This window comes from Aethalodelphis obliquidens, unplaced genomic scaffold, assembly GCF_003676395.1.
Source record: "Aethalodelphis obliquidens isolate GAN/ISIS:26980383/991018 unplaced genomic scaffold, ASM367639v1 scaffold89, whole genome shotgun sequence".
Lineage (NCBI taxonomy): Eukaryota > Metazoa > Chordata > Mammalia > Artiodactyla > Delphinidae > Aethalodelphis > Aethalodelphis obliquidens.
In genome coordinates, this window is record NW_020838033.1 from 2,655,298 (window position 1) to 2,673,464 (window position 18,167).

General features: G+C 47.5%; 1 protein-coding gene across 7 annotated transcripts; it reads right to left on the reverse strand.

Annotated features, from left to right (window-relative positions):
• Positions 1-6,986: 6,986 nt before the first annotated feature.
• SNX11 (sorting nexin 11) lies at positions 6,987-16,641 on the reverse strand. Of its 7 annotated transcripts, none has more exons than XM_027094358.1 (9): positions 16,532-16,641; positions 14,555-14,724; positions 14,373-14,432; positions 13,116-13,170; positions 12,586-12,672; positions 12,190-12,290; positions 10,603-10,698; positions 10,157-10,369; positions 6,987-8,967 (listed from the first exon to the last, which is right to left on the reverse strand). In XM_027094358.1, the coding sequence occupies exons 4-9, from the start codon at positions 13,155-13,157 to the stop codon at positions 8,694-8,696; spliced, it is 813 nt and encodes a 270-aa protein (XP_026950159.1). In that variant the 5' UTR covers positions 13,158-13,170; positions 14,373-14,432; positions 14,555-14,724; positions 16,532-16,641; the 3' UTR covers positions 6,987-8,693. The 7 variants fall into 7 exon arrangements, with proteins under 7 accessions (XP_026950159.1, XP_026950158.1, XP_026950163.1 ...); XM_027094357.1 differs by having other exon boundaries at positions 14,555-14,910; positions 16,532-16,606; XM_027094362.1 differs by lacking the exon at positions 14,555-14,724 and having other exon boundaries at positions 16,532-16,602.
• Positions 16,642-18,167: the final 1,526 nt, after the last annotated feature.

Genomic DNA, 18,167 nt, shown 5'->3' on the forward strand with positions numbered 1-18,167 from the left:
GGGGTATACTCCATCTCACCAGGTCATTAGGAGATTAAAGGAGTTAACGTGTAAGGTACCTGGAACACCACCTGGAACGTAGTAAGTTACTGCTCAGTAAGGTTTAGTTATATTATTGCCTGACTTTCTACACAAGAAATTTTGAGAGATGGGCAACTGAGCAGCCATAGAAATTTTATCTTCGAAGCTGCCTATTCTATTCAGAGCTGTTCTAGCTTGGCAGTAGCCTTCCTCACCTCTTAACAACAATATCACAGCCCTGCAGTAAGACACCATTTCATGTCACCAAAGAGAGAAACTGGGAGCAAACAGGGATGTTGTCAGTGGATTCCAAGTTTCTCCAAAGATCCTATGCCAGCTATTCATTTCCAGATTTTTCTGACCCAGGAGTAAAACAAAAGAAAGCTTTGTTATATGTGATGGATAAAGAAGTAACAAAAGGGGGACAATTTAAGTCTGGAAGGGGAAAAAAAGAGATAAAAGGCACTACAGAACTGTCCATAACGTCCCCTCCACTTTACACAGGGTGCCAAAGGAGAAGCAACCACTAGGTGGCAGCAGATGAGCAGATGAACCAAAGGGAACCAATTGCCTTCCGCTTTAGGAACCTTTGCACCAATCCCAGCCTACAGGTAAAGACAATGGGCATTGTTAAAGTGGTTAATGGAAGGAGCAAACAGAAACCCCTCTGTGCCCAACTGCCCCCTCCCTAGAGAACCCTCAGGGACGCAACTCTGGAAGGCTGGGTGGCTAACAGGAGAGAATACCACTGTGCCACCGCTCCATGACTAAGACACCAGAAAAGGGGAAACCAGAGGAGGAAGAGGGGGTATCTGGGGCCGGGTCAGAAGGGGAATGAAAAAGGAGCGAGGTCAGGTACTTTCTCCACTCTGCACAGTTCAACACTCTCTCAGTGGCATGGCCATTGGCTTCCGGTATTTAAAACAAAACCCCCTTGGTGCAATAGTCCTTTCTATACCTCCAGACCTGAGGAAACCAGCAACTTGCCAAACTGCAAAGGTCTTTTGGCACCTCAGTCTACTGCACCACACTCACGTTCTAGCTGTAAAACTTAGAGGGAAAAGTAGATTGGCCCTAAAAGATATAAACAAATGGACTAATTGGGAATCTGGTCCATAGCCATCTGGCTATTTCTGACCTTATAACATGCTGGAAAAGATAGTGCAAGTTCGAGACTATCTACAGACAAAGGGCATTCTCTGTTAGGGGAAAGTTCTAAAGGAGACCTCTGGGAAGTAGTGGATTCCTACAGTCTGCCTGAAGCTAAACCTCACCCAGCAGACCTGCTCAGTTCCACAGCCACCATCTTAGCCAACAGCCTCAGAAAGCAACTGGCTAATCAGATTACTCCTTCTCTGTTTGACTCCACTAACCAAATCCCCACCTTACTGCCTGTGACTAACTGGATAATGGGCATTAGACCACTTAACTAACCACATTATATGTAGGATGGCTTCTTAAAAGCCACTAATTACTCTAGCACATGAAACTGGAGAGGGTAAGAGGTGGGAGGCCCTTTTCCTCCCTTGATATTATGTAAAGGAGAGAAAATAAGAAAGCTAAAATCCTATGTTTAAGAAGCAAATGCATATCTGCCCTTCACAGATATATAGTAATTTACACAGAACTTACTGACTTCCACTGGATAACCTGACCTGAGGTGGGTACAGTTTGGCCTGCCTCATCCAAGCTGATAATCTGAGAATACTAAATGCTCTGAAAGCAATCTTTCAGCTACATTTCATTAAAAATACATTTTTCCAGTGTGTTTCCTCTGTCATCCATATAGCAAAATAGCATAGACATTGTTTTACAATTACCTCAGTATTCAATTTTCCCACACAATGGTCTGTTATATCTCTTAGAAATCTGTATTTAATTCAAAACCAACGACATCTTTTCCCTCTGGTGAATAAAAATGGGAAAGAGAAGAGAATTCCTATTAAGTCTCATTCCCTAAACCCAGACATTTTGATTCTATTTAAAGAGGGGCCAACTAAATGTCCTCCCTCCTGTTACTTTATCTAAACATAATATGTAAGCAATAGCCTAGATTTCAAGTTATCCTTAACTGTTTTAGCACCTTAGCTTGCTCAGCTGCACCACCTTATTTGTAATCAGTCTTTGCAAGTGGCAAAACTGAGGATCTGAAAGGTGGTGACTTGAACAAAAATCACACAAAATCTGCTGTTGAAGAGGAAATGAAATGAGGGACTCTTGAAAATCTCAGGCTGCCGCTCTGCTTATTGAATCACTTGAGTTCTGTTGCAGTGAGACACCTCCAGTGACACATTTCCAAAATCCACATTTCACACCAATCACTTACATCACAATAAAGCAGTGGTGTCATGAAGCATGTGTCTGTGTTGGGGGGGGCTGGGGAGGGGGGGCAGTCCTGCCTTTATAAATCAGTCTGAGAAAGAGGGAGTTGAAGAAAAGCAAGAGGGGATTCCCTGGTGGCGCACTGGTTGAGAGGCCGCCTGCCGATGCAGGGGACACGGGTTTGTGCCCCGGTCCGGGAAGATCCCACATGCCGCGGAGCGGCTGGGCCCCTGAGCCATGGCCACTGAGCCTGCGCTCCGCAATGGGAGAGGCCACAACAGTGAGAGGCCCGCGTACCGCAAAAAAAAAAAAAAAAAGAGAAGCAAGAAAGGAAAAAAAGAATCCAACGTATGTTTGTATGTTCCTCCTTCTTCGTTTTTTTCTTTCGTTCCTTCTCATCTTGAGAACAAAACTCTTGAATGTCAGGGACAGAGGTGCTTTAACCTTTGGCCAAAAGGAAGCTCTCCCTGCAGGTCTCTCCACCAGAAGCGACTCTGGAAGGATAAATCTTGAGTGGCACTGATTTGCTAATTCGCAGAGCACCAGCAAAATCTGTGGAGCTGACTTTAGAAAAAGCAGCTGTCTACATAGAGGATTATCCCTGCTACACAGCCCAGTGACTCAAACTAATTTTCTAGTTTGTGGATTACCACAGTCCCTTGCTTCCCCCTCCCTCCTGCCCAGCTATTTCATCTCCCATTAGAATTTACACAGATTGGGTAGGGAGCCTGAAACGTAAAACTAAAGAGATTTTTCTTCTTCAAGGGATCTGAATTATTCTCCCTATTTTCCTATCAAAAACTGTTCAGAAAACATGTTTTTCTTCTGTTTTTCTTTGTCTTTTCAGTTAGTATGAATTGATGACCACCCTTTTGCAACTCTTGAGATTCAATTAATGACATATTTTAAGATGCAGCCTATTTTGCACCAATATCTTTTCTAAATATGATGCCCCCGCCCCCCAAAAAACTATAGTATTAGAGGAAACTAAAATACAATTAATAGGCAACTATGTAGTTTATTTTCCAAATGGAGACACTTTTGAGAATGAAAGGGGGCATTATTAATAAGGATGCCATGATCGTAGATGTAAACCAGGATGAGTGGTCACCCTAAAAATAAGGCAAAATGGGCTGCCTAGTCACCAGGAGAGTGGGCAGTAGATAGAAACAGCCTGGTTCTCCTGGCCGATGCTTGGCAACATCCCTTCTAATGAAGTCCTCTCCCCTGCAGGCCTGGCTCCTAGGAAAACCCTGCCAACTAGGCTTTCTTTTCCTGATGCCCAGGCTGTTCCAAGGGACCTGGTGTCTCTGGCATCAAGCTGTTCGGGCGCTGGCTGGTCATCAGCAGCTGTGTGTGTTCAGTTCCCTCATGGGGCCCATCACTACCCGCCACCTGGCAGAGTGCCACTGAGGGAAGCGTTTCTGTGGCACTGGGCAAGAGTATGCCACTTCCCTGCCTCCTGCCATGGGAGTCAGCTCCAAGAGGCTTCTACTGCTGGTCCTCAAAGAAGGCATCTGGGTCCACTGTAGACACTCTTAGCCTGATGGTGAGCAGCTGGGCACCTTTTATGCCCCACATGCAATCATAGAACAGAAGAAAACAGGATACAAAACCTCCCTTTTAACTACAGTCAGGCACTGGCATTGCTCTGCCCTGAATCACCAAGGTGGCACATGCACACCACCTACATTTACTGGATGCCTCCCACGGTGGGCACCCTGCTAAGCCCGTCATTAATATATTCCACCTCCAGGAAAGCACCTGCCATCTGGAGATCTGCGACCAAAGCAGTGCATTGGAGGTTTGGGGGCGGAGGGGGGATTTAGAGCTTGTTGCCTCATTCTATTAGTACAGGGCTTCTCAACCTGGCACTATTGACATCTGGGGCCAGGCAGTTGTATGTTCTTGGGGCACTGTAGGATGTACAGCAGCATCTGGCCTCTACCCACTAGAAGCCAGTACTACTCCCCTCAAACCCCCCACCCATTCTGACAACCCAAAATGTCTCTAGACATTGTCGAATGTGCCCTGGGAACAAAACCACCCCTGGTGAAGAACCATTGTCTCAGAGCATTTGGGTGTGCGTAGGGCCAAGCACAGAGAAACTGCCCTGCCTTCTAGAAGTCTGGGCTTTAGCTACTGGATTACAGTGACAGAGAGAGGCTTATGAAGTTGAGAAGACAGAGAGTATAAATGTCATGAATTCCTCAGGGTTTAAGAACCAGGAAGCCAGCCCCCACGCTCCACAGGAATCTGAGATTTGCTCGCCTGCATTGCTGCAGATTTGCACTACAAGAATGATGTTTTCAAATGAATAAACCAGTGCTTGCCGATTTAGAGAGCGGCATCACAGTGAGTCCCTGTGGTAACTATCCTTTTTCCTGTTTCTGTAGCAGACATCTAAAAGGGGAGCCCTGAAAGTCTTGATCAGGACTGAGTTTAACACTGTGTACTACTTCGGAGCAAGAAACCCAGATTCATAGAAACAGTGTAGAAGCAGCTGCGGTGCAAGGGCCCGCACTGGCTCCCTGCGCTTTGTGCGGGACTGGGGCAGAAGTTGGGAGTCAGGACAGTCATCTCGTGGCTGTGATTTTCCTGGTCCTTCGTGTTAGTTTAGGGGAAAGTTCTCTCATACAAAATGACTCCCAGGAGCTCTGTCAAGAATCAAAAAAATAGGAGCACGTCCGGAGCCTGTGCTCCGCAACGGGAGAGGCCACAACAGTGACAGGCCCGCGTACAGCAAAAAAAAAAAAAAGAATCAAAAAAATACAACAAAAGACAACCAAAACCCACTGCCAAGAGAGGATGAGGGGTCCAGCGCCTTTGTTGTCTTTGCCTGCAGAGGCCAGACAGGAGGGCCTTTGCTGGCCCTGCTGCCAGCCAGAGCCTAACCATGCTGCCTCCCATGGGCCCTGAATCTGAGGCACCTGGAAGGGTTATTAGCAGGATTGGAACTCATCCCTCTGCTGGGACTAGATCATAATTACAGTAATTTTCTAACAGAGCTCGGCAGTAGGACTGTTTAATCAGCATCTGACTCCCTTGTGCCCCCAGCCCTCATCGCTCAAGGAGAGGAGTGGGATGGCTCTTAAAGAGACAGTGCCGGCCTTTCAGCACTGCTAACAGATGTGCCCTAATTGGTAGAATATATCTAAGTCTCATAGCTTATAGCAGGCAGGTTAAATTGCCTCCAACAAACCAACACAGGTTCTCACTATCCTGGGCCTTCTGCTACAGGGCTTCGGGTCAGGCTGCTGGTGGGCCTGGTTTCCCACACCAACAAGGCCACCAGGGGAAGGGACACACACAGAGCTAGTATACCACCACAATGAGGAGCCTGCACACAGCAATGAAGACCCAACGCAGCCAAAAATAAATAAATAAATTTATTTTTTTATAAAAAGATGCATATGAAACTTATTATGTTCACACAAGAAAACCCATCTCCTCCTACACACACACACACTTCCACCAAACAAAAGGAAACCCATGAGATTGGGATCACTTATCCTGGGTAACAGATGACTAGACTTGGACCACGAAACTAGCTGTCGGAAGAAAGGTGACTAGGGAATTCCCTGGCAGTCCAGTGGTTAGGACTCTGTGCTTCCACTGCAAGGGGCACAGGTTCAATCCCTGGTCAGAAAACTAAGATCCCACATGACGCATGGCACAGCCAAAAAAAAAAAAAAAAAAAAAAATTAGGTAACTATAAGTCAGGCACAGAACCTACTTCAAACCAAAAATACTTCCATTCTACAAAACAACTCAGTAGGCCGCTCCCCCTAGTAGTTCCCTATCTTCCCTACAGAGGTCATCGGTGGCAGCCCTTAGTACACACAGGGACAGAGCAAAATGGGAGACAGGCAGATGGCACTGCCTAGATGAAGAGTAAAATCCATCTTTGCTGTTTTTCTGGTAATTCCAGGCCCATAGAAAAACTCTTCCCCTCTCAGGACATCTCCTTCCATGGTCTACACTCAACTCTGCACAAGACAGTGCAGGGATGGTGCCTGGCCTTAGATTAACTGAGGTGCTGTTGTATGCACTGCTGATAATGGATCATTAAAAAAGCCAAGAGGGCTTCCCTGGTGGCGCAGTAGTTGAGAGTCCGCCTGCCGATGCAGGGGACACGGGTTCGTGCCCCGGTCCGGGAAGATCCCACATGCCGCAGAGCGGCTGGGCCCGTGAGGCATGGCCGCTGAGCCTGCGCGTCCAGAGCCTGTGCTCCACAACGGGAGAGGCCGCAACAGTGAGAGGCCAGCATACAGCAAAAAAAAAAAAAAAAAAGCCAAGAGTCAGAAAAATTGCATCTGTGTCTTTGAGCAGCTCCTGCTGTCCCAGCAGCCTACCCTGCTGGCAGAATTAGCTGCTGAGCACCAACTCCAGGAAGAAAAGGAGTGAACAGAAGAAGGCCAACCCAGCTTGCTGTTTTTTGGCTGAGTAGGGAATTGACACAGACCACCTCCGGCTCCTGTCTGGAAGTTTTGAAATCAGAGAGCTTCAAGCACAGCTGGGTTCACAGCTGCACCATTTGGAGCATTGGACTCATTAATATTCATGAGTCATCCCCACCAATCGGCAGAGCGGATACCATTAGCTTAGCATCTGTCGGGTTTTTGTGAGGTTTGTGTATGGAGTTTTTTCCCCTTTTAAATGAACTTCTTTTGACATTTTGGATTTGCCTCTGTAGGTTTTCTATCCTCGCCTTGCTCTGCTGCATCATATAAAGGAGAGACCCAGGGGAGGCGGGCAGGAAAGAGAAATGAGTCCCAGCGAGGGCTCCGCATCTGCCTGTTGACAAACTTTATTTCTCTTTCAGCACCTGGCACCGCAGACAGGCTGCGAGGACGGAAGCAGCATCAGGTAAATTATACCTAACAAGGTTCGTGCCCATAACTGTGAGAGGAGCTGGATCCTGACTCTTTGGAAGGCAATTCTTCCTCCAGTGGTGAACTTGAGCTGCACACACAGTACAGGAGAGCTGCCGTGCACGGTTCTGAACCATTATTTCCACGCTGATAAATTCATGATTTATGAAAGTAACTACTGCCAGCCCTCACTCCCTCCTCCACTGCTACAGCTTGTTAGACACCAACTGCAACAACAGTCTTAAATACTTGAATTTTATTTCAAGCCAAAACCCCTCAACTCTGAACTAAATGCCATGACAGTCCCATAGCATAGGCTGGTAGTAAAAGAGCCCAGAGACAGGGTGCGATGGCCAGAAGAGGGAGAAGCGGGCAAGAAGGGGAAGAACCACACACACAAACCCAAGGGCAGGGCAGGGCAGAATGCCAGCGGCACTCATCTCCTACCAGCTCTGGCTCTCAGAGGAGAGAATTACGGCAGCAGGAGGGCAGAATGCCTCATTGTCTGAAGGAAGGCGTGTTGTTCCTCATCTCCATCCCCAGAGCCCTCTCTCCAGGCAGAAACAAAGCCCCTGCACCCCACTGGATTGAACATACGGCAACACAGCGGAGGGACACGTGGTGGCTGAAGCCTGGGGGCAGGGAGCTGTTACTAAGGGAGAAGAAAAGGATTCAAAAAAGAAAGGAGCCCATGCTTACCCTGCAGAGAAGACAGACGCGTCTCCGCTTTATAACCAGAGAGACGGTGACAGCCCAGGGCATCCTTTCCAAAACAAAGCCCCTGAACTGGTCCCTTTCCTATGGCTGTGACCAAACCCTTCTCTTTCGTGGATGGCCATGAGCTATTTCATGGGTCTTGGCCCCATAAAGCCAGGCCGAGGTCCTGGGATGCGCAGGAAACCCCAGTGACAGGAGTCACAGCACCGTTCCATTCAGTGGTATTAGTGGAGGAAAAGCAAGGAGGTGGGAGAATATTCACCTCCCTGTCCATGCAAGGGGGTAGGCAAGAGGCCAGCCTCCCAGAAACTAAGTGCTCCAGGGGCTGCAGCAAAAATAGAGCCTGTGGGAATACAATGACACAAGCATTTCTGTTGAACATTATTCAGTATGGCAGCTTAAAATCTGCCACCTACAGGTCCCCAAAACCAGTCACCTGAGACAGTGCTCCTAGGCCTGTTAACAAACATCTAAAGAAATTCAGCTCCCAGAAGAGTAAATATGGGGTTTGGTTCAGAACCAACAACCCCTGCGCCTTGTGCTTAACTTATAAACATCTGCACAGTGTCTATTTCTATGGAAGAAGCCTGACGAGTTGTCACCGATCTCCACGCAACCAACGCGAGCAGAGGCCACGGTAAGACACGAAGCAGCCCAGCCTCCCCACCACCGGCCTGGGCCCAGCCCCACCTGAGCAAGTCTCCCGGCCCACATCTCCTTCATCCGCCTCAGAGGAGAACCCAGAGCTCCAAGCAGAGCTCACTTTTCCAAAACTGTTTCCAACTGACCAGGATCCAAACACACTGCACGGTCCCCTCCCATGGCCCTCCTCACAGGCTGAGGAGCAGAGATTCCCTCATCAGGTCTTGCAAAACCACAGCATGACGGAAAGGAGGAAGGTGGGAGAGGGGGGCTCTCCAAGGAAGGAGCCTCAGAGTCAACAACAGGAGCCCACACCTCGAAACTGTCCTTTTCTTCCCCGGGAGGCGGTGAGAGAGAGCTCCTCCTGCCCGATCTTGGGAGAAAGCAGCAACTGGAAAAGAGAGGGAAAGGGAAACGAAGGGCATGAACAGGTAAACAAAAATGAATGGACAACAGCAGGAGGTCTCTCCATACAAATAAATATTATTCGGCCGTAGAAAGGAATTAAGTGCTGATACACACTACAACACAGACACACCGTGAAAATGTACTAAATGAAAGACGTCAGTCACAAAAGACCACATACCGTATGACTGACTCCGTTTCTGTGAAATGTCCAGAATATGCAAATCCATAGACAAGTAAAGTAGACATTGATTGCCAAGGGCTGGGGGTTGGGGAAAATGGGGAGTCACAGCTAATGGGCACAAGGTTTCTTTGGGGGTGATGAAAACATTCTAGAACTGACTGTGGTGATAGATGGCTGAACAACTTCATGAATAAACTAAAACTACTGAATTGTACACTAAAAGGGTGAACTTTATGTATGTAAATATATCTCGATAAGGTTGTTATTTAAAGAAAATGGGGGGGACTTCCCTGCTGGTCCAGTGGTTAAGAATCCTCCTGCCAATGCAGGGGACATGGGTTCGAGCCCTGGTCCGGGAAGATCCCACATGCCATGGAGCAACTAAGCCCGTGCACCACAACTACTGAGCCTGCGCTCTAGAGCCGGCGAGCCACAACTACTGAGCCCGCGTGCCACAACTACTGAAGCCCACGCATCTAGAGCCCGTGCTCTGCAACAAGAGAAGCCACCGCAATGAGAAGCCAGCACACTGCAACAAAGAGTAGCCCCCGCTCGCTGCAACTAGAGAAAGCCTGCGCACAGCAATGAAGACCCAACGCAGCCAAAAATAAATAAATTTAATAAATTAAAAAGAGAGCTCTAATGCTATTTTAAAAATTAATTAATTAAAAAAATAACAATGCACTTTATTAAAAAAAACAAGTAAAAGAAAACGGGGGTTGGGGGAGAGGATAAAGAACAAAACAAATAAGAAAGCCTTCTCTTCTTTCTCCTCAGGTTCCAATAGGAGAGCACGCTCCCCAGGGATGAGTTAGTAAAGAAACAAGACCTTTGTGCATGGAATGAAAGAACCATGCACAAGGAGGCCAAGGCCCTTCTGAAAGGCCACTGACGCTGTGACCTTACTGCTTTCTCTACCAATGGACACCTCACTGGCCCAGGTTACAATAATCCTAGCCACTGGTGTCTCAAAATAGAGCACTTCAGTTACCTCTTAGGCTGGTCTCCTTTAGCCAGGTGAGAGGAGCCCCGCCTTTCTTCCTGGGCCCAGCCACAGTTTGACATAGCATAGCGAAGAATGGCATCGGAAACGGACATGGGGCTTCGGCCCTGGACACAGGCTTCTATCTCAGGCACCGAGAGCTGGCTTTGCAGGAAGAGGTGTAACTGGCTGTCTGACAGGAGGACCACACTCTGCAGGACCCTGGGGCAAACACAGGTAGGGCAACACAGAGCATCACCCCGAGCAGTGGCTCTCCCCAGCCCCATCCTCTGAAGGCCTTGTGGCTTGAGTGAGCACTGAAGGCACAAGGGTGCAAGAAAGGCATCTGACACAAATGTGCCTGTATGTTCACAGGGGCCATCCTGCCCGGCACACACACCTCACCCCCCAGCCCCTCCCCAGGAGGCAAGTGCTAGCCCGCCAAGTCCACTCACTTTTCGAGAAAGTGCTGCAGACCTTGTCGTCGCTTCTCAATGAATTCATCTGAGCTGCCAAAGAAGGTTGACTTCCCAGGAAGTTCAGGTACAGGCCTGTGGGATCACATAATGTAACACGCCCAAGATAAGTAACATCCAAGACAGTCATTCCAGTCCCTGATCAAGGAAATCCCCTAAAAAGAGGCGCAAATCAATACAAACAGAATTTAATAAGGTGGCAGGGGAAGGAGACTAACACTGACTTGACTGCATGAGTGTGTCAGGCACTGTAATGTTTTAATTTAACCTTACTTCGTTTAATACTCCCCAAAACCCCATGAGAAAGATATTAGTGTCCCCATTTTAGTGGTAAGGAAATAGAAACAGAGAAGTTAAGTAAATTTCCCAGTGTCACACAGCTAGTAAGTAAGCAGCAGAGTTGGTATTTGAACCAAGTCTATGACTTAAAAACTCCATGCTGCTAGATTACACTGTTTACAAAACCCATTCCCACCATCAACTATTACTGAAAAAGGAAGAAACTTGGACACAGAGACACGGAGAATGCTGGGTCCTTCTGTGTAAATTAAGACTACCTTCTCCAGCCCTGGAAGGTCACATGCTTGGAATTTTCTGAAAGTAGTCGAGTTGCAGCAAATCATCCACAAACTCTTCAAGCCTCCCTAGCCTCTCCTGTGAAGCATGGCACATGCTTTAAAAATGGCAGGCCAGGGCTTCCCTGGTGGCGCAGTGGTTGAGAGTCTGCCTGCCGATGCAGGGGACACAGGTTCGTGCCCCGGTCCGGTAAGATCCCACATGCCGTAGAGCGGCTGGGCCCGTGAGCTGTGGCCGCTGAGCCTGCACTTCCGGAGCCTGTGCTCCGCAACGGGAGAGGTCACAACAGTGAGAGGCCCACGTACCGCAAAAAAAAAAAAAAAAAAAAATGGCAGGCCAGACTAGAGGATGCAGGGTCTGTTCAGAGGAAGTTCCAACTGACTAATTAGGGCCTGACCCATGACAATGGCCTCATCAGTCCCACATGTTATCTAACTGGCTACGTCATCAACAGGGTCACCAGAGCATTGCAGTGGCCACACTGTGGTGGAATCACTGTCCTAAACTGTCTCAAGTTTTAGGACTTATTTGAAGTATGCAGGTGAGGAGTGAACACTACTGCTTTTCCTAAGGCTCTCTGGATAGAGGTCTCTACACAAAAAAGAAAAAAATAATCACTATTTTTATATATCAAATGGACGGGAACACCACCTGTCAATTTATTCCAGATGCTAAAAAGCTTCTCACAACCAGTGAAGCACACTTAAAAAGCCAGCAGTACCTTTCTTTAGCCCTAGACTATTTAGCCCTATGCATGTTAAAAAAGAAAAATATTTTTTAGATTTATTTGGCTTTGTTAGGTCAAAATATTAGAAATAAGAACGCTGTCTTACTTTTTTTACTGACTTGAAAACATAATTTAAGAATACATTTCTCAATGTCCTCAGTACCTGGCAAGTTGCCAAGCTTTTTTCATTGTAAATTCCAGTTGCCAAGTAAGCACCTAAAAAGCCAGTCTCAGACCCAAGAAGAAAACAAGAGCAAACTCACACTAAACCAGCGTTTCTCTGTAGCTGCTTTCTCAGCCACACAAACTCTCGGTAGCGGCGACGCACACAGGATGTCTTAGCAGTAAAAGCCTTGCTGTTGGTCTACAGGAGGCAGCACATGAAAAGGCTTTAGTGGAAAAAGCCCAAGTTCACGTGAACTCCCCATCGTCACTCTCACTAAGGACCCAAGCCACCAGGCCACAGTCCTGATCGAGGGCTCCAAGCAGAGCAAGATGCCACCAGGCAGCCTGAAAACAACTCTCAGGCAAACCCCAGGCTCTCTTTCCTCTCCTCCCTCCTTTACTTCTGTCAAAACATCCATAAACAGATTCTGCCTCAAGACTGGCCCTCAGCCCTGGAGGGTGCTGACCCCAATATCAAAATTGGATGCACTTACATGAAGGAATATCTTATAATCCACGTAAGAATTCCAGGAGCCCTCATTCTGCACGCGGGGGTCCTGAACACGCACAGTGATCACCTCCTGGAGGGAAGAAATGCTTCTTCAGCTTCAGCACAGCCACACAGTAAGGTGGCCTCGACACAAAGGCTGCCAGATTTTTCCACTCAACACCAACTTTCATTCATTTGTTCATTTATTCATTCAATTCGGCAAATATTTATTGACCACCCTGTATGTGGCAGGCACTGTGCTAAGGCACTAGGGTAGAACAAGAACAAGAGACAAAAAGCTTTGCCCTTATGAAGCTTACATTCTAGTACATTCCAATGAATGGAAAAGTTAGTGAAAATGGAACCTCATTTCCCAGTAATGCCTTTACTACTGATTTCCCTCCTCTGGCTTGACCCTGAGCTCATCAGAACCACCAAGGTATTAGTGTCAGAAGGACACCACCAAGCAATATCTGAATCTCCCAAATCCCCTCAAACATTTACCCACCTGTTGCCCAGAGACCACATGCTTACCTCCTGCTCTTGGTTCTCCAACATTCTACACCAAAAGCCCATTGGAAGAAAACATCTGATGAGGGACAGAAGACACACGATCAATCACTGTTAGTATGCGTCTACTCTTCTCTCTCTTGGCCAGGGCAAAACCCTGAAAATTTTTTTTTTTTTTTTTTTTTTTTTTTTTTTTTTTGCGGTACGCGGGCCTCTCACTGTTGTGGCCTCTCCCGTTGTGGAGCAACAGGCTCCGGACGCGCAGGCTCAGCGGCCATGGCTCACGGGCCCAGCCGCTCCGCAGCATGTGGGATCTTCCCGGACCGGGGCACAAACCCGTGTCCCCTGCATCAGCAGGCAGACTCTCAACCACTGCGCCACCAGGGAAGCCCGACCCTGAAAATTTTTAATCGACACCCCCCTGGGGAAATCCAGGCAACTTTTTTGTTCTTGTGTAAAACTTAAGAGGAAGGAAAAAAAGTCCCCTACGTGAGCTAGGTGCCAAGCTAAAAGCCCTGGAGGATTTGCCTCCCTTCTCAGACCATGGCGGGGACCCTGAACCAGGCCACCTCTAGCCAAAACATGTTCAGGTCTACACACTGTCGCCTCAGGCAGCCAGAAAAGGCAGGCTGAGTCATAAAACCTTTCTGCCTGAGAACTGCAGGCACAGCAGTGTCTGTGGGCACACACAGCACAGCTCTCTAAGTGAACCTAACATTGCCCCCTCCCAGCTGTTTAGAGACAACCAAAACCCCACAAACGCCTTTGCTCCTAAGTCTCTCTTTGTCTTGCTAAGCACAGTCACCGCCCCAGAGACAGATCTCAGAGTTGGAGAGTTCCGGGGGCACCTGAGTGGGTTGCCCAGTTGTGACCTTCCCTTATCTAATCCCATCTCCAGAACCCAAGCCAATGGTTCTGATCATTTCCTCTCTCGACATGCGGTTTATACCACTGCCCAAGCACCCCACAGCTGCACAAGTCGACTCAGGATGTTTTCCACTCCTTTGCAAAGATTCATTAAAGCCTAAGCCACTGATTTCCCCCAGTGTGGCAGTTTACATGTGCAGCAACATCGCCCACTCCAGCAAGGGGACCATGAAGGCTGCAGCACAGGGTTACTCAAGTCCAAAGGGGCCCATGATGTTACCTTCTGTTAAAATACAGCACTGATCTTTTTACTCCTAGAACCACTCCAACAGCATCCACTCTGGCTGCCGCCTCCACCCCATTCTCCTCTCTTAAGAGTGGAACAAGAAGGTTTAATTTCCCTTTCCAATTTACCTTGAAATGAAAACTGACTTCAGCCAATATGTACTGCCAACAAATGATCCAGGCTGGCTCCTGGGAAAACAAGACTATCTCTGAGCTCTCCCTCTCCTCTCCCCATGCCCATTTACACACCCACTCATTTTTACAGTCCCACAATTAATTTTAAACACATTCTCTTATTAGTTCTGCCTTACCGTTAGAAGAGTGTGTAATGAATTTCCTTATGTTGTGCTCACACGGCTAACATTTCAAGAGAAGGGGAACTCATTTACACCATAAAATTAGCAGAGCACACAGCTTTTCCAATCTTTTTCAGTATACCAGGAGGTCTCTTCACACACAGACACTGCACGCAGAGATGAAGCTGCATGATATATGACAAAATTGGGCTACACAGTCGAGTAAACTGGAAATTCTGTGGTTGCAATGCCATCTTCAACAGTATTCTTGCTGACATTCTGATTTTTCAGCTGATGCAGTCACCACTGCAAAGGGGTCCTGAACTGAAAGGCGAGAAATCCCAATTCCGTAACAACTGATGTATAACATCCTGGATGTAAGCAAATGGCTGTGATCAAAAAGAGCAGGCCAACTCACTGTGAGCAATTAACCTCCTAAGATTTAAACAAAAATTGTTTTTCTCTTCTCTTTTTAGGCATTCGGTAACTTGCCAGCACAGGAGCAGAGTTAAATACACTGAAGTGTCTTTCCACAAAAGTAACCATAGGAGACATGATGACAAGGAAATCCACACCTCAGTACAGCTCACACAACTCCAGTGCCTTGAAAGGTTTGCCAAATTCAGAACCATAATTTAGTAACGAAATGGTCATCATTCTCAGGCTCAAGAAGAGTTTGCCTAAGGCTCCGAGAGCAAGCTCCTCTCCTTTGGGGCTTATACCATTTAGAAACAAATAGCTATAAACTGGCTTTAAAAAAAAGCCTAGGACCCCCCAAGACGCTATATACTTAAAACTAAGTTTAAAGGGCACTAAAAATGTTTCAATTGTAACTTTCCTTAAAAACAATGGAACAAACACAAAAACCTATACTTCAAGTAATAATTTCTAGCAACTACTATTCTCCCAGCTCCCTCCCTGTAGGTGCCACTCCTCAGGAGGAAATGAAGCTCATTTCTACCCTTGGAGGGGAAGGAGGAAGTTCTTACTTAATTTTAGCAGTATGATCTGGGAGATGCATCCATGTGTCATCCAACTAAGGATAGAGTCAGTGATCCTCTCAGCTACTTAATGCAACTCACTCAGCGCTAGCTACATTTCCTGGGCCCTTTCAATCACATGTGAAGTTTCCTTTACTTTCTCCACCTGTACCAGCACCAGTATCTCCGGGTAAAATCCAGCTGTTTGCTTTTACAAAGTAGATTCCTTGTAAAGCTTTCCTATGTCTAAACAATTCAAGGCAGCAGTTCAAGGCTTTAGCTCCACCATTTTCACTCCCATTTAAACTACTTAAAGAGACATGTTAAAAAAAAAAATCAGGTGATAACTTTTATATTGAGCCACCGAGACTCCCATCCTTTCTTACTCATTCTTCAGCCCTTTGGTGCCAGATGGCAACTCAAAAAGCTCTCCTTCCGAAACATCCACAGGTGGTAGAAGCAGCTCCCCTGTCTGACCAAGCTCTGCCTATTCTCAGCTATTCTTTGCTCCATTCTTTTGTTCATGTGTAACTTGCCAGTCTTTCCACTTGCAGGTTAAGTAACAAGGCAACCACAATCTAGCACAAGAGCCTTCTGTGTCCCCGTAAAATACCTGCCATTACTCCTAGTCCTAGTGTTTGGGTAAATGTAGCCAAACTCTTTTACTCCGGCCACACACACACACACACACACACACCGTACTCCTAACGAACTAGGAGCAAAAAGGCCATGTGGTTCTTATTCCCCTTTGCCTACTAAACTTGGGGAGTGGGAAGGAAAGATGCTTTATACTTTAAAAATAAATGGAAAAGCCGGGTTTCCTTCCTTGGATCCCAAGTAAGCACCCGCCTTCATCCCGGTAGGTGAGACCGCTCGTTCCCTAGGATGGCCAGCGAGGTCGCCACCCTAAGCGCCACTGCTGACGCTCAAGCCCGCAGCCTGAGCGTAGCGCCCACGCCCCCTCACCTGAGAGCAGCACCCACTCCCCGCGGCCCCGCCCACGCCCCCTCACCTGAGAGCAGAACCCACTCCCCACAGCAACACCGCCAGTGCCCCACTATACAGTAAGACTCTAGGCTTCTTCTTCCGGGTGAGCGGCCGGCGCCCCGGTGCACGACGGGAGAAGGTTGCCGGCACGCCAATCCCGGGTGCCCAGGACACCCGGCCCCCGCAGGCCAGGGCTCTTAGTGGCAGCCCCGCTCCCGGGGCGGAGCGCTCGACCCCGCCCAGGCCCTGGTTGGAGTCGGGATCCCGCTCTCACTTGGGACGCTGCTCGGTGGACGCGGGCGAGGGAGGAGAAGGGGCTCTGACGTCCAATCCGGAGCCGCGTCCCTCCCATTGTTGTCAGGCCCAGCCAATCAGCGGCCAGGAAGCGTCCCTAGAGGTCCTAAAGTGGGTCTGAGGGCAGAGATGGTGCTGAGAGTGGGAGGGTTCTGAGCGTGGAAGCCACGCGAAATCTGTAGAGTCCCCGGGGAACTGGAACCCTTAGCTCCAGTTCCCCCGCGGAGTTATCAAGGGGACGCCAACTCAGATTCGAAAACCAGATTGTCCGAACAAAAACCGAACTGAGGACGGTCCAGCAATCACCAGTTTCACTTGCGATACAAGCCTAAGGAAGGATCGTGTAGCTACTTAATAAGAAAGAAATATCCGTTGACTATGATGAAGACTTTTTTTTAATGTTGTTGAAATGTCTTTTAACTATCTGCTTAAAGATAATTTTAGCAGAGGTAATTTCAAGGAAAAAGTTATAGTCACAAATACAAGCTCTGGAGTTAGAAGACCGGAGTACAATACCCAGCACTACACTGACCATGTGGCCTTAAACTGGTCTTAAATCTTTATGTCTTAGTTTCCTCTTCTGTAAGGTGGAGCTAGCTCATAAGGTAAGGTGCACGTACCACAAAGCAGCTCTTCTCAAACGTGTTGATCTCAGGATCCTTTTACATTCTTACAAATGATTAAGGACCCCAAAGAGCTTTTGTTTATGTGGGATGTTCACCAGATTAGAAATTTAAATTGAGAAATTAAAAATCATTTACTAATTCTCCTAAAACTAATAATTAACCATTACATGTGAACATAATATGTTTTATGAAATATAACTACACTTTCCAAAAAAATTGAGTAGAGGGGCATTATATTACAATTTTTCAAATCTCTCATGTTTGGCTCAATAGAAGACAGCTGGATTCTCATATTTGCTTCCCCGTTCGCTCTGTTATCCTGTTGTTTTGGACTAGGAAATGCAGAAAATCTGGTCTCACACAGATACATAGCCGGAAAAGGGAGAGGTATCTTTAGCCTTCTCTGATAATTGTGGATACTTTTCTTTTTTAATCCAAAAATGTCATATTATTAGTCACCCTCTGAGCTCTTACATGGGAGCAAGTGGGGTTTGTGTGGGGACCATTGACGGCAGGGGCCTCTGGGTTGCCAGGGGTAAGTATACCAAGCTCACACTGGACACCAGGCTGTCTACCAGATTGGAGAGATGAAGGAGTTTGGAGAAATTTGTCCTTTTATCTGGAACGATCTGAGGGAGTGTCCTGCTGCCAAGTCTTGGAGCCAGCCATGCCTTTCACCTCCAATTCGTGTGAGATGCCGTGGGTATCCGCACAGGTGGCCCCAACGGTTCTGTGCTGAAA